The sequence below is a fragment of the Tympanuchus pallidicinctus genome, unplaced genomic scaffold (assembly GCF_026119805.1).
Source record: "Tympanuchus pallidicinctus isolate F22 unplaced genomic scaffold, pur_lepc_1.0 scaffold12, whole genome shotgun sequence".
NCBI lineage: Eukaryota > Metazoa > Chordata > Aves > Galliformes > Phasianidae > Tympanuchus > Tympanuchus pallidicinctus.
Window position 1 is genome coordinate 11953078 of NW_026294637.1, and position 26520 is coordinate 11979597.

The window sequence follows — 26520 nt, forward strand, 5'->3', positions numbered from 1 at the left end:
ACATCCAGCATGATAAATGAAAGACTGAAGCCATACCACTCCATGTCTAGATTGTTTAGTCACCATAATTCAAATATAAGCCTGTATAAACAAAAGGCATGGTTTATCTATGAAATTGACCCCTAAGAATAAGGAAAGTTTATGGTGTGATTTTTGGGTGGTCCTGTATGGATCCAGGAGTTGGATTCAATGATCCTTACGAATCCCTTCTATCTCAGGGCATTCTGTTATTCTATGAAAGCTCCTCCTGAAACATACCAAATATGTAAAACACATTGACTTTTCTATAAAAGATGTCATTTTATGCATGGTATACATAATTCCAAAGAAAGAAAATTAAATATCTTTATCTGCCCTGGGCTTCAACCTATTTTAATTGCTGTATTTTCAGCGGAATGAAATTCAAATACTATTTCTTATGATGTTGCAGTCAAATTCAAGCCACAGTAATAACAGCAACCTGGTTTGGTCACACCTACAGCCACGACATTTCCCCACAAAGAGGACAAGGATTCATTGCCAGAGGATCTTGTTGCACTAAAGAAATCCAATTTTCTAGATAAGGCAGATTATGGCTAACATAACAGGAAGCATAATATCAGGCTATGATTTCCACCATCATACAAATCCAAACAATGCCATCTTCAAGTCTCTTTGACTTCATTAGCCTTCCTACTATTGATAATACAGAAAGCAAATGTGCTGCTCAGAGAAGCAGACCAGCAGAAATCCCTCAGAACTCTACATGATATATGAGTCTCATGAACCGCAAATATTTTCCAAACACAATCTTTTTTTTTAAAGGACAAAGATGTGTATCTTCTTTTCCCCATGAGCACAAACAGCAATTCAACAAAGTGCATCAGTTGAGAACTCAGATTGGCTTCCCCCATTTTCATATCAGAGCACCTTTATTCAGATTATACTGCTGGCAGTATAAAAGGAAAGTTCAGATGCTAGACATGACCAGCCTTAAAATCAATTTCCCATGCAGACCTGTGAGCACAAAGTTGTTTATATTTTATTGTTTCTAAATATTTCAGTGCATTTTCATTTAAATAATAATAAAAAAAAATTTCTATTTTTTCAAATTAGCCAAATACTTTCTATTAGTGTCAAAATGCTATTGGCAATAAAAGTGAGAAGAAAGGAGAGAAAAAAATAAGTTTGATTATTTAAATTAGTTGCATTCAAAAGAATATTCAAACTGAAGCAAGTTTACAGTCAATCAGTACTTGGAATCACTGCTGTAGCCAATGAAAAACATCTAAAATAAGGACTCAGTATTTTCTATGTTAGAAATATCAAATTAAATTGAATAACTGTAAATCTATTAGTGAGAGAAGTGTGAATTGAATTCAGTAAATCAGCAGAGAGCAGCTGACATTATGGAAGACACTTCTTCTGAAAATGAAGGTATAAAATAATAACCACAGTAAGCCACCCCATGTCCATTCCACCTTTATCTTATGCCTTGGCTGCTCTTGTGCATCTTCGTATTCTTTCAGCTAAGTGGGGTCTTCTAACACACCTTACAGGAGCACACCTTAGATATCCAGGGATGTGCCTTCATGTCATCTGGAAAAGAAACAAACATATTTTGTTAAAAAAAAGAAAAAAGTTATTTGAAAATCTTTTTGTAGATTTAGAATCTATATTTTTGTGATGAAATTAAGACTCAGCATCAGCACAGTGGTGTTAAAAAACCAAAAAATCGACATCCAGAAGATTTCTATTCTTTTCACATCGTAATTGCAATTTACATGAGGAAATATGGAATCCAAAGTAGCTTAAGAGAATGCATAGCCTTCCTCAGAGTTTTTCTGTGAAACAGTCCTCCTCTCGTCTTCACCTTTTCGTTTTGAATGAAACACTTTCTAATAGAAACACAAAAAATAATTTCTGTTTATATCTAACAGAGGATTTGCATTTCCTATGGAAAAAGCATTTTCAAATTATATATATATATATTTCAATAGAAACAATCCAGTGTTAGCTGTAAACAGTAGTAGTAAGAAGCTTTATTAATAAGGCATTAATAGCTAAATTTGTAAGGAGTAATCTCAGTCATCAGTTTTTAGCTTCATGACTTTCTCCCATTTAATTCATATATATTTATGTATTTACAACCTGAATTTAAAGTATTACTTAAATTAGAAGCACTGCTTATATACATTCAGCACTCTTTATGAGTACATGAAACACACTGTTCTTTCCCAGCCTAATGGCTATCTTCTCAGGTTGTCCTATTGTCTGTCATCTATCTGCCTATCTATGTCTTAGACATAAAGAGAGACACATTTTCCTGTTGTCAACTATATAATCTTCTGGTTTTACAGTTTCAAATACAAGGTCAAACCAAACCAAACAAACAAATACTAGCAATGCTGAATGATGATGGGACACAGCAACACATTCAATACAGTGAAATTCTTATGGGCCTAATTTCTGCAATTATCTCCAGACACTAGCATTTCATACTCAGCTAATTAGTATCTGATCTTGTTATATCTCCACATTTTCATTTCTATTTCCTGCAGTTCAGCCTCTAAAAGATTGTACTTTAGGAGCAGTCAAAGATCTCTCCCATCTCTGTGTCAAGGTCTACCTAGGACATGCAACTATGGCAGACTGTGAAAACTGTATTTTCACTGTTATCTGTCATATGATCAGAATCACATTCTGTCCTGAAAGAAGAAGGAAAAAAATTAATATCTACAATGTTATTGCAGTGAAGATATCACAGAGAGCAATCACGAGCTGCAGAAGGGACCAGCTGACTCAGCCAAACTTCCTGCCTACTGAAGGCCATACATACATTCTTACTGTTTACACGATTTTCATCCAAAAGATAGAAAAAAATTTAATTCCAATCTACAGCTTTCAGTTGTTGCTTTGTTTTGCTTGATCAAGCTGAATTTTCCTCCATTACCAAAGAAAGCAACAACCTATTGCTTGATCTACTGCAATATCTCTGTTGGGGGAAAAAAGAGGTAAGGGGCATCTGTGCCTATATTGTTCCTTCTGACTTCCACTCAAATCTGTTTTTTTAATCTCATGAGTGCTATGCTTGCAGAAGCTTCTTTAATGGGACTGCAGCACATATGAAAACTAAAACATCTGCAATTGTGTAAACTCCTGCTATGTTCCTCTCAGATTCAGACTGACAAAATTCAGAGCACTTTCAATACCCTTAACTCTTAAGCAATGCCCTACGAATAGGATTATCTGCCTTCTAGGGTTGTGAATTTTCCATCACTGTTTACATAAGAATATTTGGGTGAATAGCTCAGACATAGAACTCAGACATCTAAGTTTGATCAGCTTCAGATTCTTTCTCGGTTTCTGTAAGAGCAGAAAAAATGACTGCTGAAATGGAAAACAATGCTATGAATATTTATTTCTACTGAAGAACCATTCTAAGGTGCAGTGAATTCTTTGCAGCAGTTTAATGTGATTAAAAGTTCTACAAAATTCTGTTGCAATTCCTATTTGATTATTATGTTCAAGGCCAGAGCAGAGTTTGAAAAGCCAAGGCTTTGCATATCAAACAGAAGTAGTCCTCAGCATGTAGGGAAAATGGCAGTGATAAACCTACTATTAGGCATTTGAGAGAGAAGCCCAGTATCTCCTCTGTGTGAGGGCTAAATAGACGTGAGCCACTATCACAGATAATGGCAGCTTGTAGGCACATGAAGGGAGAAACTAAAATCTATTTCACTTAGACAAGAAACTGCAGTCTGACATTTACCTGTGTCCATCACACATGAAAAGTGTTTGCTGTGAATTATCCAAGAGAAAAGTGCAGGTTGAGGGGTTTCATTTCCTACCTAAGCGTAGCTTGGATCACACACTGAATACAAGAAATCACAGGTAAATCTCAGATTGGGGTCTTGGTTAGTCAGATGGATTCCTGCCATCTGAGTACAGGCCTTTTTTTCCATGACTGCTGGAGGCCCATCTCTGGAGCAGTAAGAACATGTACAGGAATATAAAGAGTGTGAAAGTAAAATAAGCAGAGTACTCTTTATGTGATTTAGAAAATTTAGATCACTTTGAAAATAACTTTCACTCTTATGTCAAGGTTAGAGGCTGCACTTTTCACCGGTAGAAAGCACAGTAAACAGATATGTCTACTAATGGCTATGTACTCCAGCCTCACTGATGCTGGTAGGAGATGCAACAAGGAACCGTGTCTAGAAATATTTGGAGTTCCTTTCTGGTATGCTGTTATACTTTCATCTTTTCCTCATCAGAAGAGATAATAAAGTGAAGATATTTCTTAACATCACTTTTGCACATATAATAACATATTCTAAATGCAACAGAGTCTGCAAAACAAACATAATGACAGCTCTTTAGTTAAAGTTTATAAATGATTGTCAGTTGTCCTGACACTGAATATGAGAGAGAGCTAAATTCACAGGTTTCACCAAATCAAATGCCGACCTTCCAGGCACTCTTAAATTCCGAGATCCATTTCAAAGTCAAAACACCTGAGAAACACTAGAGAAAATCTTACCCAACTGAATGCCATATTATTGTTTCAATGTTTGCTACTAAAAGTAAGTAGTAAGTTTTAAGTGAATGTAGTCTGTTATTAAATCTCTTCTTTCAAACAAGCACTTCGGTCAGAAGTGTCTTAATTTCTTATCACAGAATTTCATCCGCACAAGGAGCAATAAATAATTCATGTTCCTGGCTCTTTGTTGTGTGTCCCTGAACTGCACAGAGCTGGAAGGCTGACAGCTGTGTCAGGACAAGCACCAAAGATCTGACATGACAAGTGACTAACAAGTTTCTTTCAGTCTATAGTGAAAGAAGACAATGGCATAAAGTGCAAAAACGAAATCCTGAAACAAAATGAAACTGTTTCTTTCTCTTTACCTAAGTGTTTGCTATGAGCTTATTTCCGACCCATAACCTCTGGTCATTTTATAGTACTGCCCAACCCCCTTTACTCCTCACATTCGCCTGGCCATTTACGCCTGTCCACGGATCAATATGAGCAATTCTTGGAGAAATACGATGTCTCCATGACAACCAAGCCACAAATTCTCAGTGGAAAGCAGTGAGACCAGTAGTGAAATCTCCTGAGGTTTTCAGACCTATAAGACAAGATGTCTTAAAATGCAGGAATGGACAGAAACAAAAGCCAGAGTAATTCATTGTTTATTACCAGTTTAATGATGTCAGATGGACCGCACGGAACTCAGTTTTTAAGTTTAGATGCTTTATCAACATGTATTTTTGCTAGCCAACATTCACCTCCTGATAGTTTTTTATCCTTTCCATTACTTCACATAGACATGCAGAATGTAGAATTGGTATTCAAGTTCCCATCCAAATGTGTGCACTTTGCTACGCATAATAATTTAAATCAAGGTTCAAATTAATGTTATCTTTAATGTACATTAATTCTCACCTCAACACTTTCACATCACATTGCTGAAATTCTTTTTCACCTTAGAACAGACCTTGGAACAGATCTTGGGCAACACACACTTTCACACAGGATCATTGTAGAAACCATTGTACAGATGGTTTCTGAAGGATGCACCATGCACCAGAAACAGCTTGAGGTGGTCATGGCAAAGAAATTACATGGCTCTCCTTCCCAAGTAGATTACATATTTCTTTCTAAATCTCATACTGCCTTCTGCTGTACAGCAGTGAGTTCAAGCCAACATGGCTTTAAAATGAATACAAATTTACAATTCATTGGTTTCAATTATTCTAACGTATACTTGTGTTCATTTCTGTGGAAAAGATGAAAAAGGAATGTAGTTCAAATCAGGTATATGACGGCAGTTGAACTCCCAAGGAATCTTGGAGGAGTGGAGTGTGCTGAAATATAATCCCCCAGACAGGGGTCCTTTCTGGGTTCTGAGATGACTTAGGGGACCTGACATGGATTTCAGACTGCACCCTTTGACTGAAAATTAAATCTCAGCAGTGTTCCTTGGGGAAGGATCAGGGGACTGTTGGCAGCTGCCCCCTGTCAGCACAGGCTGCAAGATTTGGAAATCTCTTAACTAAGCTGACAGGCCACAGAGACGATGAATCAAAAATATGATACACGGATCAGCACACAAAGATGCAAGAGGGTACACAGAAACCAGATAAAGCAGGGGAGGAAAATACTGAGTGAAGAAAGATGTTTAACTCTTTCGTTAATGAGTACTATGTGCAGGTTTCATATATGGTGTATGTGGATTAAGCCCATAGACTGTAAGATTTTAATATTTAGTTGCATAGAATGTTTTAATCAGCTGTGATTGGATGTACTTCATACTTGTTTCCCCTTGGGTTTCATTTAATGAATTTCTTAGATATTCCATAACTAGGAAGATAATGATAGTACATGAAGATAAATCTTTTAGACACCAAAAATAATGCACTTTATGGATGTTCTTGTATTTAACTGAATCAATGTTAAGAGTCATTAAAATGAAATAATGGTTGTGAACTGATTTAGAGAAAAGAATCAAGCTATTTAAAACTACCAATTTGCTTTCCTCCAGAGATACAGTATTTGAATGTCCACTGCTAAGTTTAACTGCAGCATATACAGTGCTTCTAGTTTTTCATAACCTCATTCTACCTTCAAAGGGTCAGACATCGCATATATATTAAACAAGAAGTGTAGTCCAAAACTAATTATAATGAACTAGTTGTGTCAGCTTTCTTTTTGGTCATAAAGACCTTATCCTTTCTAAGACCTGAATTCTTGATGAAAGAGGAAAGGATAACACTGTGACCCCTAGAGGTGACCGTTAATTTGACACTGCAGCTGCTAAAAAGGAAACAGCATTACAGTGTGCCTTTTTTACCGACCCAAAAGCTGTGCCAGATTTATCACATGATACTTGGTAACTGCCTTGAAATGGTTCTCACCTGGAGTCTCAGATTCTTCTAAGACACATCTGTCAGGTGCACCCTCTGCATCTTGGAAGTTTGCCGAGTTTGAGCTCTTGTCATGCTTCAGCACACTAACTGGAGCAATAAAGAATAAAAACAGAGAGGGAGAGACGTAATTTATATTTAGAAACAAAAACTTCCTGATATTCTGCAGACCATTCAATGTTGAAGATGTATTTTATAAATACAAGTGATAGACTGAAATAAAACCCAAAATCAAAATACTTATAGGCAGCCATAACACTGTTGAAAAGTCTATAGACAAGAATTCATCTGGGGAGAAGTTTGAGGCACTGGCTCAATCCTAAAATAAGAATTTAATTTCATAACCATAAAAAAAAAAGTGCTATCCTGTTTCATGAAAGAACGCAGTATACAATATCAAAGACTAGTTAGCTGGTTTAGTAATGGCTGGAGACAATCAGTAGGAAGAAAAAAATATGTTAAGATGAAAATATGTTGAATATAACAAGCTAGAACGTGCAATAAAATCAGTTGTAACTCAACATGCAGTAGGATACAGGTGAAAATGCAGTTTAGAGATGGTCAAATTTGATTCCTTTCAAATTGCTAAAAATTTAGCAAATTAATTGCTAAAAATATTTTCATTTTTGACTAGGGAAATATTTTCATGGAAATAATTGTCAATATGCAACCTGTAGCCTTCTTAGCTTTCAAACAAATTCCACATAGGTTTTCCTGAAAAGCTTAGGGGTATTTCTCTTGACAGTGTTCATTTCTTTCTCTTCTGCTTTTATGAACCCAGAGCTACATTACAGAAAAGCAGACAAAGGACTAAATCTCAAATATTCAGTGCCCTTAAAACTCTCATTTCTTGAGGAAACAGTGGTGACTGGCATTAATAAAGACATTTTTTCTAATATCTTTAAAAGTAAGCAAAGTCCTAGACTTCAAGCTAGACCGTGTGGATGAGGATCACAATGGCTACAATTGCAGTTTTGTCCTGTATTCAAAACAAGAAATGTCTTCCCTTTTTGCATGTGATGGATTTTTTTTATCAGATGAATATTTGCTGAACAATTAATTTCAGAACCCATTTAAATTTTCCAAAAATTTGAGTGAATTAAAAAAGCCTCAGTGTACTATTCAGATAGGAAGATGTCAAAATACACATATTCCACTTTGTTATTTTGTACATTCCTTTGGTTTGCAGCTATTGACCCCAGGTCATCAAAACTTCCCATAATTCTCAACTCTGACATTTACCCAGAATCCATGTGAATCAATCATGCTTCAGCATGACTGAGGAGGCAGATCCTTGAAAATGCAACATTACGACATAATAAAATAATAAAATCTATGACACTGTACATTTCATCTGGAAAAAAAAAAAGCAAATTAAAAAAAGTTAAAAAGTAGATTTTGCTAAGAATAGCTGCCAGAGATGGTAAGTACACAGCATACAAACTGCCTAGGAATAGCAGGAACACAGGTTACATTTCTAACATTACAAGAAATGACAGTGGACTTGGATCAGTGGTCAACCTCTCCACATAAGGAAGAATATTAGTTCATAACTCTGCCATGGAAGTGTTGACAATACAACCTGCGTAAGGAAAACCGACACTGAAGAATAACTTACAATAAATATGTTCTTTTCCATGAAAAACTATGATGTGCAGGAAAAAAAAGTCTTCAAAGATTTTTGTGTTTTCCTCTGATTTTTACAACATCTAAACAATTTTCCATACCATCTGAAGGCTGGCATTCCCACTTCAAAAAGAAAAACTGGAAACCACGAGTTTGCATATTATATTTAGACATTTGTTTTGTTCCCAATTTATTACAAGACTTTTTCTAAAACAGTTCATTCTATCAAGTACTCAGCTCTGTTTGCTGAGTGATAGATTGAGCCATTACAGCAGCATGAATTTATAAGACAGAACTCTTCTGAAGCAGAGCAATAGGAAAATTTCCAACAGAGAACTTTGTGGTAAAAGGGCGAAAACAAAGCATACAGCAGCACCTCTAGAGAGAAGGAAAAATCACAAAATCACCTCTAAAAAACTAACACTAAAAATTCAGAATCAGCCTTTTGAAATGGAAACCTCCCAGCTTCAGGATCAACTGTGAATAATGTTTTCATTCAGTAAGTGACTCTGAGTTTCTCTCGGGTCTACTTATAAGAAGCAACATAATTTGAGCTTAGTTAAGATAAGGGGATTCCAGTGGAAGAACAACAACAACAACAAAAAACTGGCTTGGTGTTTAATTTAATATGTAATGTGGTGCTGAAGCAAAATATACACCTCTGAAACAGATCTTTGATGGGGACAGACCAAACAGTATAAACTCATTATCATATATAACACATTTTTGATTCAGTTCAGCTCATTCTGTTAACTAAAAGAATTGAAATGCTTAAAGCAGGGCTACTGGGTGCACAGTTTTCTAGGCATCCCCACAACCAGACATTAAATCACATCTCTCAGCTGAGATACATGCGGAACATGCACCAAGATTGACACAAAATGTGTCTAAAAGTTTAGCAGAGTAAAGGCTTTGGCTCAGGCCTGGGCCAAACACGCAAAAGTGACATAATAGAGGGGTCTGTTAAAATACTGATGTAGGGTTGTGGAAAGAGCTTTCAGTTAAACACGACTTGGAAGTATAAGGAGCAGATAGCTGTAAATCAGAAAGTAGTGGGAAGGCTTGGAAGAGATAACGAAGAGATCTGATTTAGTTATTTATTCTAATGCCAGAAGAAACACCAGATAGGCTGAGAACTGGTAATGATGAGATGACAGCTGACATAGATGACATCAGAAGGACACTATGAAGTGATGGGAGATACCAGAGAAGATGGAGTTATAGAAGCCCAAGAAGGACAGAAGTGAGATGAGAAAAAGGGATCAGGAGCAGAGCTGATATAACCTGATGTGATGGAAAACAATGATGAAACTTTCACTGATGGCAGGTAGGAAAGGAGTTACAGGAAGAGTTTAAAAGGAAGCAGAAAACAGAGATGGAAAGGGCTTTTGCAGAGACAGAAAAGCAAACCTCAATTAGCTATAGCTAAAGTAGAAAGGGCTGCTGGAGAATGGTGGTCATCAGGTGAAAATGAGGCTGGCAAGAGGATCTTTCAGAAAATCAGGCTAGGGCCACTTGTGCAAGTGAGGGAATGTATCTTAAACTTGTCACTTACCCCAGTGTATGCATATCTCCCTACATAAAACTCAGGCAGATACACTTCACAGTACCCTAGTTTATGATGTTACATAACAGTGCAGTGAGAAAGAAAGGGATTTAGGCAGATGCCTCCAGGTCTTTTTTTTTTTTTTTTTTAAGCATCAAGTTACATGCTCAATTTGAAGAGGAAAGTACCTTAAAAATATCATAGAAGATGGAAGAACAAAGGGAATTGAGAAGTTAAAAATAAGAAAAGAACAGTGTGGCCCAAATAAAGTATGAAAGTTTAAAAAAGCATTATATAATTTTTGAAAAAAATATTTTAAAAATTCCATTAAATAGATATCTACTTTACTGTGTTATAGAATTTTATGCTCAAATGTCAGTAGTGGAAAGATAGTTCTGAATTTCTCATGCCCAGGACATTGGTGGAATTTCAGAACTAATGGAACCATTGACAGTACAATCTTTACTCGTTCTGAGGATACCCTGTCCTATACTGGGTTTAAATGAATCCTAACATTACTTTTGATTCCATTTGAAAGATATTTTGTGTAGCTCAAGTGATGTAAATATCTAGAGTGTAAATAAGCCCCAAATCTGCAAGTCAGAGAAAAAAGTAATGCATCAGCCATTTCTGATAAAATGACCCCAATTATTTTTTAGCTCAGTAACATGTAATTTAAGTTGCTACATAGATAATAGAAATTACTCTCGTTAAGTAAAGTAAAAGGAGAAATTTCATGGAGTCAAATGACATCAAACAGCATGTTAAAATGAGGTATATCTTCCTTGTACGGAATCAGTCCTGAGAACTGCAGTAATTTTTTCCTGATACATATTAATAAGCTCTTAAGAATTGTTTACTGAACTTGATTGTCTTATCTTCTAGCACTAAAAAGAAAAAGACAGGCAAAATAGGTGTAAAATTTAGAATAGCAAATGAATGCTATCACAGTACTCAATGAAACATTCATGTAAACAGTTTCCAAGTATTTCAAATGCAAAAAAGAAACCGAAACAAATTATTTCCATAAAAATATAATGGACTCATCCGTGATAAGTCTATGAAAGAATGGTCTTTATGTGAGAGTGCTGCAAAATGATAAGCTCTTCTTTGTGAATTTGTACCAATCACGGCAACAGCCAATCACTACCTTATTTCTTCATGTTATGTTTGAAGCCCTGAAAGCCTTGTTCCACTCAGAAATGAATTATCACATACCAAACTCCAAGAAACCTGTTCTTTATACCAACTTGCATAGGGCAGCTAAATTGCAGAACACAGGTGAATCAACAAATAAACATTTCTTTCTAATAAGATGCTTTGTGTATTCATCAGAGGGATTAATAATTTGAAGAGAAATTATTTAAAAATATATATAAAAATATTAAAAACAAAAAACAAACTGTTGATAAGTATTCATTTCCAAAGGGCTTTAAACCAACTCTGCTGCAATGCTGCAATGGCAGTTCCAGGATGCCCTAGGCCTACAGTTACCATATTACACCCAAGGAGCTGGGCTGACAGCTGGGAAATGCTTAGGGTACCATTTTAAAAAGGACGTTTCTTAGTAAAACTTCATCAGAAATGTCTCCAAAACTTCAAACTGAAACTCAGGTTCCAAAACTAGTCTTCTTTTATTATTTGTTTTGTTTAATATTTCTGTTCCACAAATTTTTCCCACTCTTCCCTTAAACGTCTAGAATTTTTGCACCCTACATCCTGACTTGCTTTAACATGGGAGGCTCTATGTTATACACATAGGGAAGCATCCCCTTTTGTCTGTTCAGATAAGTTCCTGATAGCTTCATGTCAACCCCCCAGCTCTGGTATGAGAAAAGGTGCACCAGCGCTGCGCATCTCTGTGACATCTGTGATTAACAGTCCTTTGTTGCAACAGCTAAGGATTAGTGGGCTACATTGTTTTTTTCCCCGTGTATTTTGATGCTAACCTAAAAGGAAATAATTATTTCACTAATACAAAAAATGCAAAAGGTACTCATGTGAAATAGTATGGTGAAATAGCAGGTGAAATAGTAGCAGTACTTACTACAATCAGCTAGAAGCAAGAAAATAATGAATCAACTCCAGACTGCAAGGAGCACCTTCCCTTACAGTGGGATGAGAGCAGTGCAATGGAGCAGTGTAGCAGCAGCCTGGGGCTTTCGCCTAGGTGTTACCAATGCTGAATAGAGCACACGGATGACCTCACAGCTTTTGCAGGTGATACTCCTGTTCACAGAGCCTGCTATGGGGTTTGCCTTTGTTGCCACAGTGTGAACACTGTTGAATCATTCTCAGTTGGTATCCAGATCGTTTTCTGAAAAACTGTTGCCTTGCTCTTACCTCCCATCCTGTCTGTATGCAAACTAACCAAGTCCACCTAGAAACCTTGCTTTCCAAATTGAATTCAACTTTTGTGTTTTTTTCCCAAATCATTTCTCAGGCCATATAACTACTAATTCACTCGAGGGATGAAGGACATCCGTTGTTGGTCCTTTCATAGTCTTTAGTCCCATTCAAAATAAACAAACAAGAAATAAAGAAAGCATTCTACTGACGTATTTAGTCAACACCTAATTGCTGATGGCATGTCATTTTCTGATGTTTGAATGCCACACTCTCTAAGTCTCCATTATATTTAAATTTTAAAAATAGAGATTAGGAAAGTAACCCTGCAAAATGTGTAATTCTAAAGTGACTGTAGCATCACACGAGAGCTGGAACAGTTTCTGAAATAACCCAGCATGGAGCTAGTCACATTGGAAGCTAAAGTAATTTAAATCCTTGCATTAAATGCAGTAACAGGTCCAATCACTGACGTGTATCACATGCACAGCTCATTCTGCAAAAATATGAACCACGCACCCAGAGGAGCAGGAGCCAACTGCTGCACTCTGTGTGCAAATGAAGTTCATTGCACTCCCTTCTTGAATTGCAACCAAATAACTTATCTCCTAGAAAAAGTCTAAAATCTGTTTAAGATTTTTCTAGATTTTAAATTAAAACACACAAACAAAACAAAAACACACTAGAAACTCTATTTTCCATCCCTCTCTATAACTATGAGGACAGAATTACCCCAGACAGGAAAACGAAAATTTTCAGTGATTTTTTCCCCAATATCCCTTGCAGTTTTATTCACCCGGAGGGACTTCCCTTCTTCTCGCAACTAAAATATGGCACTGTGTAACAAATTACATTCTCAAAGGACATCCGTTTTTGTTTCATTAGTGCAATGAAACATTCATTCAATTTTAAAGCAGTTGTCTCCATCTTAGTTATGATTTACACCAGAATGTGCCCATGTATTCTATGTACTGTATATAATAAAATACCCAACTAGTTAAATTTGTCTCAGTGGGTTCTGCTACAAGAAATAAAATTATTTCCCATAAAATCCCACAAAGCGTTTATTGCAAAGCTCAGAGCATATGCTTCTGTAAAACTTAGGAGGATTATGAAAAGGAAAATGTAACCTCGAGCCATCCTTAACTCTTCTACCATTACATAATGCTTTTTCTTCTCCATATCCTCTCTAGCCAGAAAGCCCACATGTCTTTTTGACAAAACATGATGTAGGACTGAGTCGTTTAATCAGTTGATTATCATTATTAGCCTCTTTTTTTTTTAATTATTAAATATATTTTTTTCTTATAGGAATTAGGAAAGAAGGCCTCACTGCAGTTCTGGTAGTTACTAAATAAATATCATCCCCTATCCTGTCTGTACTTCTAAAAAATATGAAGCATATTAGAACAATGGTATTGGATAGCCCATACTGTAGATATAACTGCCTATCAGTACATCAATGTCTTCTCCAAAAACAACAAACAAATTGGGAAATCCATACCTCATATTTTTAAAATTACATTATTGCTAGTTTTTTTCATGAAGATAGATTTTTTTGGTATTCAACTGTAAAATGTTTTTAATTCTTTTACACACAAGAATTCTAGTTGTTGATTTCTTCAATTTTCTTTGAAAAACCAAAACGAAACAACAATGTGCAGCACTTTATGACACTCACATATCCCTCTGCATAATGTGGATCTTATCACTTGCATATCCTTTCTGTCTCTTGATCAAAGCTTTCCAAAAGGCTTAATCCACAGGGAAAAAAATATACAGAGAATCTTTATTAACCTCTTCTGTCCAGATTATTGTTATTATTTTGCATTATGGCCTTGAAGATGCATTACTGATAGGGAGGTAAAGCCAACTCAGCACAGCATGAAACTCCTGAATGGCTGCTGTATGAAAGTGGAAGTACTTATTTCCAGGACATTTCTGTGATGCTCCCTACTGTTAAAATGTTATCTGACTTTAAAAGATTTTCAGTTCAATTGTAAGCAGTAAGTAAACTCAGGCAGTACAGTACTGTATACTGAAGAGTTTCACAAACTGGTCAAACAGGCATTATTCCAAGAAACTAATGTTGTATAGGACTGCTTCCTGGTGGCTGAGACCTCTGATTGGCAAAAGACAGCAGACTTTTCAGTCAGCAAGCTAGTTACCCATGGATGTGGCTTGAGGCTGACACACAGATTGACTGGTTCACACTAATTTACTTCACACAGATTCCATTTATCTCCTAGAAGATCCCCTGGCAGCAGCTTATAATGGCATATCCTAGGATGCCTGCCTGCATGAGTTTTTAAAGCGGCAGAGCTTGATGAATCTAAGTCCAGAAAACAGTTCACAGATTGAGGACTAGGTGCAATCAAAAAACATCAAGTAGCACAGCTGGGACTTGCTAGCTTGCTTGACTGGTTTGAGCAGCTGAGCATTAACTACGCTTGCTTTCCTGCTGGCAGCCCTGTGTCACTAGGACAAATAGGAGCACTACCTGACAAAGAAAAAGGGGGGGGGGGGAAAGAAAAAGAAAAAAAGAAAAAGAAAAAAAAGAAAAAATAATAAAAGAAAAAAGCAAAAAGAAAAAAAAAGAAAAAAAAATCAAAAGGAAGAAGGAAGAGGATTATGGCATTACACAGAACACTATTAACAAAAGCAGGGAAAACTCATTAGAACATTTAATCTTTATGCAACTTGAGGATTATCAAGCTAAATAACAATCTAGGAAGCAAATTTTGAGGCCAGGAATCTATAAAATTTCTTTTGGCCATGCTAAAAGTTGGTAAGAAAAAAAAGACCTGAAAAAATCTAAAGCTGTTGCCATTTATTTCCTATTGAAAATAAAATTACATTCAAGCTGGTAACACACGTACTGTGAATAACAGTTACCAGTACGCTGCGTTTTACAGTATAACAGTGAGATATGGGTCGATGTAATTCCTCACCTCCACAGAGAACAACAGACTTCAATAGGAGCAGGCTTATATTTTTAAAAAGACTAAAAACATAAGCTTACACTGTAGCTCTCCAAACTCAGGTAGACAGAGGGTATTTTTTAAAGTCCCTGTCAGAAAGGAAACAAAATTAATATTATTGGACAGCAACATTTCACAGCAAATGTACTGTGAGAGATACAAAGCACATTTAGTACTTAGGAGGTTAAAGACTCAGCTGTAGTGCTAGTTGATGAAAAAGTAGGATTAAGGCTTTAGTTTGAGTCTTGACATGATCATGTTGTCTGCCTGCTGTCTTAAGCTTTGAAAAACAGCTGGGATCATCTTCTTCTAAGCTCCAACTCAAAGATGTTTAAGCAGTTCCCAATCCAATTAAACAGAGGTAAATATAAGGAAGGGCCCTACTGAGCCCAATCATCTTATTTCTTTAATGAAAAACGGCACAATTGTAGGTTACACAACTCCTTAATCTCACTTTAAACCTAACAGACTGCTGCCTTAAAGTGCACATGGCAGGCCCAGTTAACCCAAGCATTCTGTATTGGTGTGCTTAATTTTGGTCATTATCCGTTATTATGTTACTTGTAATCCTAAAAGCCTATGATTGTGTCCAGATATTTGGCAAGGATTGTACCTGGATATGTAGGGATTCCTCTTCTAAAGAGTAATGGATTAATTGGATACTTCTGTATGAGTAGTAGTTGGTTTTGTAGTGAAACTGCTATGCAATTTTTAATTTGTGAACACCACTTGCTTTCTCTTCTGTCCTTTAAACAAGTTGTCTTTTTGAACATTAGCCACGGTGCTGTAGGAACCTATATTCTCACCACGAACATGATGGCACTACAAAAATAACACTGCTGTTCATAGTGGACTGTTTACTAAAATCCTTGTCATAAAAATAGAAGAAAGATACAGAAATCCTGCTTTTCATATGGAATTTCATGTTCAATTGAGAAGTAGCTATTTCACACACACAGCCATGTTACAGTATTATCACCTAAGGGCTTGGTGCATTAGGCCACTTATTTTCCATCCAGTCTAAAAAATTTTGAGGTATGCATATGTAGTCATGCAATGCAGTGTAGGAAATATTTGCCAAGGTATTTTTTCAGTGATTAGACTTAATACTATAAAAGCAAAAATCCACATATGTAATCGTTCTGCATTATCCTACAAATACACAGCGGGACATTCCCCAAGAATGTAAAATCAAAATCTTAAGAGGGACTACTTCACACACTGGCTCCTCATCTCTGTAGAAGCAAGAAGAAAATGTAAATGAGCAGGAGTGGACATTTTGCAGTAGCTGTTACATTATGCATGATTCCTGGCTGCACAAGATTTAATTAATGATTTTCAGTTACATTCTTAAATTTTGCAGTGAACTGGTGTTTAGGGCAGAAACTAGCATCTGACACATTTGTATCATTTTGTGCTTGTTCCCAAACAAAAACTGCTCCAATTAACCGTCCCTTTTCTCGTATTGTTGGAAACCTGTTTTGCATAAGAGGACAATGATTCTGGCCTCTGTTACAGAAGCATGACTCTAAATTAATTCAAATAGAGTTACACTTGTGATGCAATTGAGAACAAAATCTGGACATTGCTGATCTGTAAATTAATTATATTAATAATGAATTTTCACCATCACTATCAGCAACAAGAGACATAAATTTGGAAAACAGACCCTTTCACTTCAAGCTCTAGAAAAATGAGAGGACAGGCAAGTAACGCTGAAAGAGTGGGTAAAAGAGAACCTCTCTCTAATACTGCATCCTAACACCATTCGCACGTGTTTGACTTCATACTTCAACCATCAGCAACAATATCTGTAAGTGGAAATAAAGGCCTGGATCCTCTGTTTTGAGATGGGTAATAAATAGGTAAAAAAGACACTATGGACACTGGCAAGGACAAAGGCATCTAAGAAGGTGACTTCCAGTATCACTGTGGTTCAGAGGCTGTGTGAAACCACACGTGAAGAACTGAAAAGCACTGTTCTAAAAACGCAGATGATCTTTCTGTTGATACGTGAAACACGGTACAAGACTATGCTCTTACTGCAGTTAAGTTTCACAGGGAGATGAAGAGCTGACGAGTTACACGAGTACCAGCTCTTCCTAGCTCTTTTTTTTTTCTCCAAGTATTCAGTCTCTCCAGTTTTTGAGCCCTTATTATTCTTCAGGAATGCTGTTCTTCTGTTTTCATTTTTTCTTTTCTTTCTTACGTGCGTTTGTGTGTTTGCTTGGACTTTCAGAAAAGAAACACGCTGTAGCCAGAGGCTGGCCATAAAATGGTGAAAGTTAGTGAAGTTACATGACGTTCATGGTAACTTCTTCTCTTATCATGTCAGCCAAGTCAGTGTTTAGAGTCTGATTTTTTGTTCATATCTGATAATTAGTTTCTTGTTAATTCTGAAATCAAAGGTTTTCCTTAGGGTCTATACAGTGAGAATTTCTCTCTCTTGAACTTAAAATCAACATTAAAAAAAAAAGAAGCAGTTCTCATAGACAATGTTAAATCAAATTGGCTCCATTGTGGAAACGTGCTCAGTAAAGAAACTATCTTTGTCTTTTCAATAAAACAAATATATCATTTCATGCAACCTCTGATTTTCTGATTCTAAAAGTGGCTGTTTTGTTGCTCAAGTGATTTTCAGCTCCTGCATTAACACCAGCAGGGGTCTGTATATAAAACTCAAAATACTGGAAATATATTTAGGTTTTCTGAAACCTAATTCTTCCATAGTGATGCTTATTTATGCACATTCCTGTGTTTTAAAGGTAAGCATATACTGACTATTTGGAAATGATCCAGCTATCAACAAGAAATTCCATGTGGAAGTGCCCTACCTGTTCCAAACTGTAAATCCTGTTACTCTTCTCTCTTTTACTGGTTAATTTGTTTCTGCTCCTATATGCTTTCAGCCCATCTACAGAGTCAGAGGTGAATCTAGGGACAGTCACATATATCCCTCTACATATTGAAGGATAAAAACAAATTTAGTATTTCAGGAAACAAAACTGCCTGTTCAGGGGAGCTCTAAAGGTTGCACACCAGCTTGTAAGATGAGTGAAGTGGAAAAGCCAAAAGGGCTCTTGCACAAAAAAAAGGTACAAATGTGCAGCAGGACCTTGATTGCAGTTTTCAAAGACACAGTGCAACGACTGTAGCATTACTAACAGAGAACAGATAGTTCTCATAAAGTGTATCACAAAATGCACACTCCCTGCCCGGGGTACTGAGTTCACACCTATGTTATCTAGACGCACTTTAACAAGAGCCCCATGGAACCGCTTTTGTTTAATTACAACCTGAATTTGGCCAAGCAAGTAGTGCTTTTTATGTACCCAAATTCTGGGTACGTAAAAAAGAGAAGAACAGATACAGTGCGTAAAACAACTTTCCATAATTATGTTCAGAAGAGCTTGCCATCACCAGAATATAACTGGCCCTCTAGATTCCTTCTAATCCTTTCCTAGATATAGTGAAATCCAGACCCAAATCTGAAAGAAAGCTTCAGTTTTCTTAGTCCAAAAATTTGAGAATACACAGCAGTAGCACAGCTGTATGCCTAGTTTCAATGATGATTAGTTAAATGCAAGAGCCCACTGAGGCTCTTGGACATTTCAGTCTTTGCACAACAGAATTCACGGGTAAATGACAAACGCAGGTGAACTTCCAGCTACAGACTGCTCCCAAGGCCTGATGCTTTTTACAGAAGAGAAATGCCTTGCTCTGCCAAGAGAGCTCCACTTTACATTTCTACATTTTCAGACCCCATCTCTCTCGTCTCTCTCAGCCCCTTCCTTGTAAGAGAAACTCAAAAACTGAAACATCCTTGGTCTTTGCAGCACTGCTCAGCAACCACCAAAAAACATTGGTGCATTATCGACACTGTTTTTTCCCCTAAAGGCAAAACATAGCATTATACCAGACACTATGAAAAAAATCAACACTGTCCCAGCTGGAAACAGTACATAGACGTAGGATAAAGAACAATTTAAAGGAATTCTATCAATGTGGAGAGTTAAATTCAAATGTACACATTTGGGTTCACAGTGGTATTACCATATTATATTATTATCAAACACTTTATCTCTGTTTATCTGACACTTTTAGTTCCAACCACCACTTCAGGTTTTACTTCAAGGGAATCGCTCCATTATTCAGAGCTAAAGAAAGGTGCAAAGGGGTTTTTGGGAAACAATCACTTGTTTTGTCTTAGTCCATGAGGAAAGCTATTGAGTGCAAATGAATAGGGGTTACTTTCCTCATCTCATTTTTTTTATTCTTACAATGACATCTAAAAAGCAGATGTTATTTTATGGCTTCACTGGGACTATGAACTCTACTGGATGTTTATACATGCTATTTCCTTTAATTTTCAGTATTTAAGAAGTCCAGCTTCACTTAATGCTTTATGTAAAGATCCATCTATCCATTTTCTTACTATTTTTGTTAGTTTACTTTTTGTTTGATTGTGTTTTTTTGTATTAATTCCTGCCTGTTCTAGCCAAATCAGCAAAGCTCTTTATACGTAAATCATGTTTCTTTAAAAGATGACGTAACAGTATCTTATGGAAACACCAGCAATAGCTCATGTTAGCTATTCACAGAAACCGATCGTGACTGGAAAGATTACTAATGATGTGTTTAAGATGAGTTTTGAATTGGGAATTGTTCCACTATGGTAAACACTGCCCAGCTATCTTGCTATCCTTAAATGAAATAATTCACACTGCAGTTCCAACTAATTTACCCTCTGTCATCTCTTTACGGGAAACAGATGTATAATACTAAACACAGCTCGTTGAAGATCCAAAAAGCCCACAATGAGAGAACACATTTTTTTCTTTAAAAGCAGGTGCATGCATGAAAAATATGTCTATGACAAAGATTAGACAAGAAAAAAAAAGCAATATGTACAGTTCACCTAAAGATTTACACAATATGTAATTATAGGAACAATGATGGATCCCCAGGAAGGCATGAAAATTTGTGAGCAGATAACCATTTGCTAAAATATGAAATAAAACCTTTTCATTAACCTACTTTTATGTCTTCTATATATTTTTCTTTTCATTTAATCCTATGAAATTTGCTCTCGACCTCTCTTGCAGATACACATCCCACAAAGTATATTTCATGGACATGCAACATTTGTAATATAGACAAAAGAATGACAAATGCCTTTTTTCACGTTGTAAAGTACACCAGTATATGTGCTAGGATGTTTCACAAGTGAAGGCATTTCTCAGACTCTGTGACACAGTGTGAATATTCATTGCAGCACGGCTGTACACAGCATGATAAAAGTGGTAGTAGAACCCGGATTTAACTCACAGGCGATAGTACTTGGTGACTTCTCTAAAAGATTCAGAAAGAAAACTAACATTAATAGTTTGTTTATACTAGAAACAGCTTACCTGTTTGGGAGTGTGGTACACAGCTATACAGCTAAAGCAAATGAAAATGATACACAGAAAAAATACTTGCAAGATACAGATATTACTGATGAATGAGTGAAATGCTGTACTTCAAAATGTCCTGCACGGGACCAAGTAACAGCCTAGAAAGTTAGCCTGCATTTCAGTATCACGCATTAGCTTTACTTAATTTTCAGTGAACAAACAAACCAACAAACCACATCAAGAGAGCTGTAACAGATACAAAACTGCTTTTAAAGGTAAATAATTTGATCAAAAGGACTATTACGTCATGTTATAATTCTTTCCAGAACAACAAATCTCCTAGCTTCCCATTCTTACTAGAAAACCCCTTGTTCCAACCAGCTGTAATGTATGCTTTGAATTCATACTTGTATGTAGTCGTTTTTCTTTACTGCAAGAGAGCAGCTCATAATTTCATTGAATACTGATTTATGATAGAGCTGCACCTACAAAGACAATTGACTGCAAGATATTTAGAAGACAAAAACTCTTCACAACAATGTAGGTCTCTCTCTGAATACAGAGGTTCAGGTATTCTACGTATTCTTAACCCAGTGTTGAAAGTACTTCTCTTACCCCTATCCTCTAAACTGGGTTGGCCACATTTCAGGTATGTATCAATTATGATACTTCAAGAATATGTAGTTTACAGCAATTTTTAACTAACTTTAGATTTACTACAGTATTACTAGAGGAAATTCATTTCTATGAAAGCTGTATATTCACAGTACATTGTCAAAGTATTATATATTACATTAATACTTCACTGTGCTTATAAACGTTAATATAGGTTATTTGTTTATTACTATGTCAAGGTTATTTATCATATGCAGTGTCAGAAAACACACGCTGACATCTCATATCGTCTGCTTCAAGGGCAAGAACCAATGTGACCTTTGACACCTTCTTTTAAAAAGGATGAAATCATTCCACAGGAATAATGCTATACTGCACAGCTCCCTTTAGGAATCAATCTGACATATATGGTTTCCAATTTTCCATACTGTAGCATGGCTTGTTAAGCTAATTTTGGCTAATTTTCTCCTCCAAGTTTAGACCAGTAAAACTTCAAAATATTTTTTCTTATTTGGATATTATTTATTATTATATTATTATATTATTCCTACCTATTCACTACAAAATGAAAATTTTGAATAATTGGTTCTTCATTTATTTAACTAGAGACAATCTTAGTTCTGCTTGAGCAGGGAAATCATGCCTACCAGTGATTTTCTGCATCTGTACTGCATCTGTAATCAGGAGATATTTTAAAACTATTTGGGGCTGTCACTGTTTTTCCTTCCAAAGTCTACTAAAATCTCCAGGAAATCCCTCTTCATTTTTATTCGTGTTTCTTGCTTTACAGTTCTCTTAGTACTCCCGTTGTCAGTGGATAAACATATGTGCAACCGAAATTGGAGGTACAGTTTCTACTGAAGAATACAGTGAATATGTATATTGAAATAAAAAACGCTGGAAAGTAATCTAAAAGAATGGCAGTGATAAAAATGAGAGATTATCTGTGAGCAACAGAGCTCTGCTTTCAGCTGTTTCAGTACCACCATAGTGGAAACCAGATGCACAATTTGAAGGACGAATTTAGATGCAAAGCTACATGTGTTATGACAAGGTATACACATGCTCTTGAAGCATACGTGCATTTGTACAGGTAACTAAATGAACTTCATCAGTCTCAAAGTGAGTACATTTTAGGAGAGAGAGGGATGAGATTCACATGAATTGGTAATTATATTATCTGCACATGATACTGATTTCACTATAAAATTCAACCAAGGAGAATGCAGCATACTTTGACCTAGCTGATAAAAGGTCAGAAAGCAATTTTGAATAATAAATGAGACCTGCTGACCTCATGACCCGAGTCTGGCAGGGTCAGCAGCAGTCCTCTCACCAGATGCTGATGGCAGATATACAGACGCAGACAGCTCAACTAATGAGCTTCCTGCATAAGGGTTTCATATCCAGTGACATTTAAGTGCTACGCAGTATATAAAATAAACTTCCAGATAATCTACACCATAAAAAATTAAAGTGATACTTACAGAGAGGTGTAATACAACATTGTAATCCCCGCTACAGCAATTATTTTACTGCTTCATCTAGATTGCCTTTAGCCACAAAGTATAATACCTTACTGACATTTCCTATGAGGTCTATTCTCTTCATATGTATACAATTCCCATTTGGTGGATGTACTTAGAAGAGGCATAAGTTTGATAGTACCTCCTGTAATATGAGTCAGCAAAAATCTGTTATAAGATATATTCAGTTTTATTCCATTTAAATTTTTTATTTAGGGGGTAAAAGAGAGGCCTAAAGTATGTAAGGCCAACAATGATTTTCTCCTGACCACTTCGTAAACCGTGCCAGTCAGAAAGAGTTACAAAGCAGATGACTCACGAAGAAGACAGAACACAATACTAGAATTAAATATCCATCATTAGTTTCCACTCTACAAAAGGCCTAGGATCACTACCCCATTCGGGTCTGAGCTGCACAGATTGCTATTTCCTTAGTCAGCTATGCTCCAGCTACTTGCATGAATTTGCAGCAATACTTCTACATCTTTGTGTTTGTCCTCCATTAATTAGCAGCTTCACATTAAGCTTCTAAATACCATTCTGGAAGATGTTGAGATCTGATCAGCAAGGAAAAATAACTGCTTGGTTATCCCGATATCTAAGTATTTGTCTGTGGATAAAATACAGGAGCTATAAAATCCTTAGGACTTATGTCTTAAAAGTTGCTGTAAATTACTTTTCAAAAGAATGCTCCTTAGATACAGAAGTCTAGAGTCTACATTAAAATTCTACAGAAAAGTAACTGTGGTCTGTTCAGTTCTGCATTACTGTGCATAAGTAGTGTTTAACTTACATAGTGGCTGGTATTTAAGAACTTAGAACCTTTCGACACTGAACAGAGATGGAGAAAAACTGCAGCCTCATTTAATAGGAGAAAGGGAGGCATTATATATCATGAAGATTTTCCTCCAATCATTTTAAGATTTCCTCCAACCTTTCAGTTTAGCTGGACGTCTACATGCTCTTGGCATGCTCTTTATATTTGTCAAAACATTTGAAATTCCATATACTTCTGTGACTTTTAAAAATATTTATATTCTCTTTAAATCAACCAGCTTTTAAAATTACATTTATAAAGAAACCTTATAATTTTTCTTGCCTTTCTTTAAGCTCTATTTTAGCCATATATTTTCAGAGACAGAGTCAACGGAAAGGAACGTGACCTCCCCAAAAGGCCATACAATCAATGTATGTAATAACTTTGTAATATTTGCAGAGTTATTTACATTCTTCTTATACTCCCACAGTCTATCAGCTCATCTGAGTGCCGCTGTGCAACTTTTGACTGAAATGCAACACCTGACATTTATAGATGAAATTTACCTCCACAGTGGTGAGTGGCATACCACTAGGGAGAGAGAATCTGCATCCATCTGATCCAGGGGCTGCCAGGAGCCATTTAGATCTTTTTAATCAGTGCTGATTAAGGCAAGTCAGATGACTATCCTCAAATTTATCACTGCCTTTAAAGACCTTGTAGCAGCCAATAGCTAGGGTATCCAGCACAAGGGATTGTCTTGACCACATGTCCTCCCTTTGCACTTGTAAAGACTTTGCAAGGAGAATTAAACACTGTCTCTACATAATCTATCCCAATTTTTCACTGAACCATGTGTGTGTGTCCAGAATGCAATTCTTGGACTTGAGTATCGTGTGCAGATACCAATTAAACTCATTGTTAGTGAACTCAGCTTTTAAATCTTACTGCATTCATTTAGGGAACCAGTAACACTAATCAGCTCCTGTACTTCCAGCCTGTATGCAATTGAAATAAAATTTGATTATAAATATATTAGATTATAAAAGTTGCTTTAAAAAATCTCCTTGTAGCTTTGCTTCATGTATTTAAGGCAGCAGCAGACTACATAAGGAAAAAAAATATCTTACTGCATCCAGGGCATCAGGAAAAGTATTTAGGTTTCCTTGATTGCTTTTCTGCCACAAAATAACATGTGTATTCCAGAGACTCTGCTAGACTTCCTTAAAAATATTACCTTCACTCTGGTTTACAACTGACATGAGTTCTATAGTGGACAACCACTGTCAAACCAACTTTAACTACTTCCATGCTGTTTTCTCATCCTATTGACAAGTGCCTTGGTATTCCAACATCATACCTCTCTTAAAAAAAAAAAAATAATAATAATCCTGGGATCTTTGGGAAATATCATAAAAGGACAAACAAACAAAAATCCCTCTATCCAGACTGCTCTGTTTAATAGTCATGGAAGCACAAGTCATTCTGAAAGCCAATGAAGAGTTGTTTGCAAAAAATTCATACTTGATGAGTCCCTAGAGGCTATATGCACCAGCAGAAGCTTCTGCCCAACAAAGTGAATATTCCATTACATACATCACATAGGTTTATGCTGTTTACTGGTAAAACAACGGGAGGCAGAACAGTGCAGTCTGGAATTAGATTCACAGCCCTGAGATGCATTTCTTAAACCATATCTGAAAATATTTTTTTTCAAGAGAGAGGAGGAGCTCCATAGATCTGGCTAATGGTATCACCTGTAAGCAGAAATTCCATTTTGCTTTGCACAGCAGCTTTCTCTCACATATGCTATTTGAGAGCCAGGAGCCAAAAATGCACCCTACAGAGTGGATCTCTGGGACTTCACTATGGGAAGTAGAAGTCAAAAAGGTTACTGTATTCAACTGGTAACTCAATGATAGCAAATAGGCAAATATTTCTCATAGAAAATCATCCCATGCAGGTCCTTCACAGTGAATTTGTTAACCAAATCTCCTAGCTGTGCCCTAATGTACCCCCTGGCCTTGTGCAATTGTGACAACAACTAACTCAAGGTAAGCTGCAATTTTCCTTCCTTTGCCCTCCTTTTCATGCAGCACAATGCCAACCCACAAAGAATTTTATTTTTGGTACTGCACATCTATGTCACAGAAAATGAGAATTGTCTCTATATCTGTATTGTTTACTTCACAAACCCAAAGGATGCATTTTTACTGTTATTTCTGAACTCTAAATGAGGAAAATGTAAATTAGTACTGTCCACTAAAAATCAACATGCTTTCCAGACTGTACAATATTTATTCTTCTTAACCTGAAATAACGTATTCCCAAGAGCAATTAACATGCCTTATCTTCTTCCTTTTTCTACTAAAACTGCTACAGAGAAAATAAGAAAATTAATGTTTCATTTGTGCATGTTTGATCTAATCTTGATCCAAATTGTAGTCTTAGTTGCTAATCTTGAGCACAATTACGCTTGAGAGGACCTACATTTGTATGCTCCAGAACAGATTTTGCATTCTGTGGCTTTAAAATTCTATTACAATGTATTTTCACAAACCATTTTTTCCATGAGAAGATTATGAATTGCCTTGATGCTGACCGCGTATTGCAGTTTCGTAATTTGCATAAACTGGTTATTATTTAAGTAGAACTTTAACTTTTTTATAGCAATTAAACATATTGCAATCTAGTTTTATTTCACAGTTTATCTTCGTTCCCAGCAACACATTTTATATGGTTTCTGTTAGTCAAAAAGCAAAATACTTTCTCAGTTTGGGCTTGTTTGTTTGTTTGTTTTTAAGATTTTAAGGCCAAAAGA

General features: G+C 36.2%; 1 protein-coding gene across 7 annotated transcripts in view; it reads right to left on the reverse strand.

Moving 5' to 3' along the window:
* Nucleotides 1-999: 999 nt before the first annotated feature.
* WDR72 (WD repeat domain 72) overlaps nt 1000-26520 on the reverse strand; it is a 106312-nt gene continuing 80791 nt past the window's right edge. For 5 of the 7 annotated variants that reach the window (XR_008203661.1, XM_052671590.1, XM_052671591.1 and 2 more), the window contains 2 exons: nt 6898-6996; nt 1000-1578 (listed from right to left, as the gene is read on the reverse strand). Coding sequence is in view for 6 of the 7 variants with exons in the window: in XM_052671590.1 (XP_052527550.1) it covers nt 1523-1578; nt 6898-6996 (155 nt within the window). In the remaining variant the exon portion in view is untranslated. Of the gene's footprint in view, nt 6997-26520 lie in introns of all 7 variants that reach the window. The other 2 variants (XM_052671586.1, XM_052671589.1) reach the window with 2 other exon arrangements.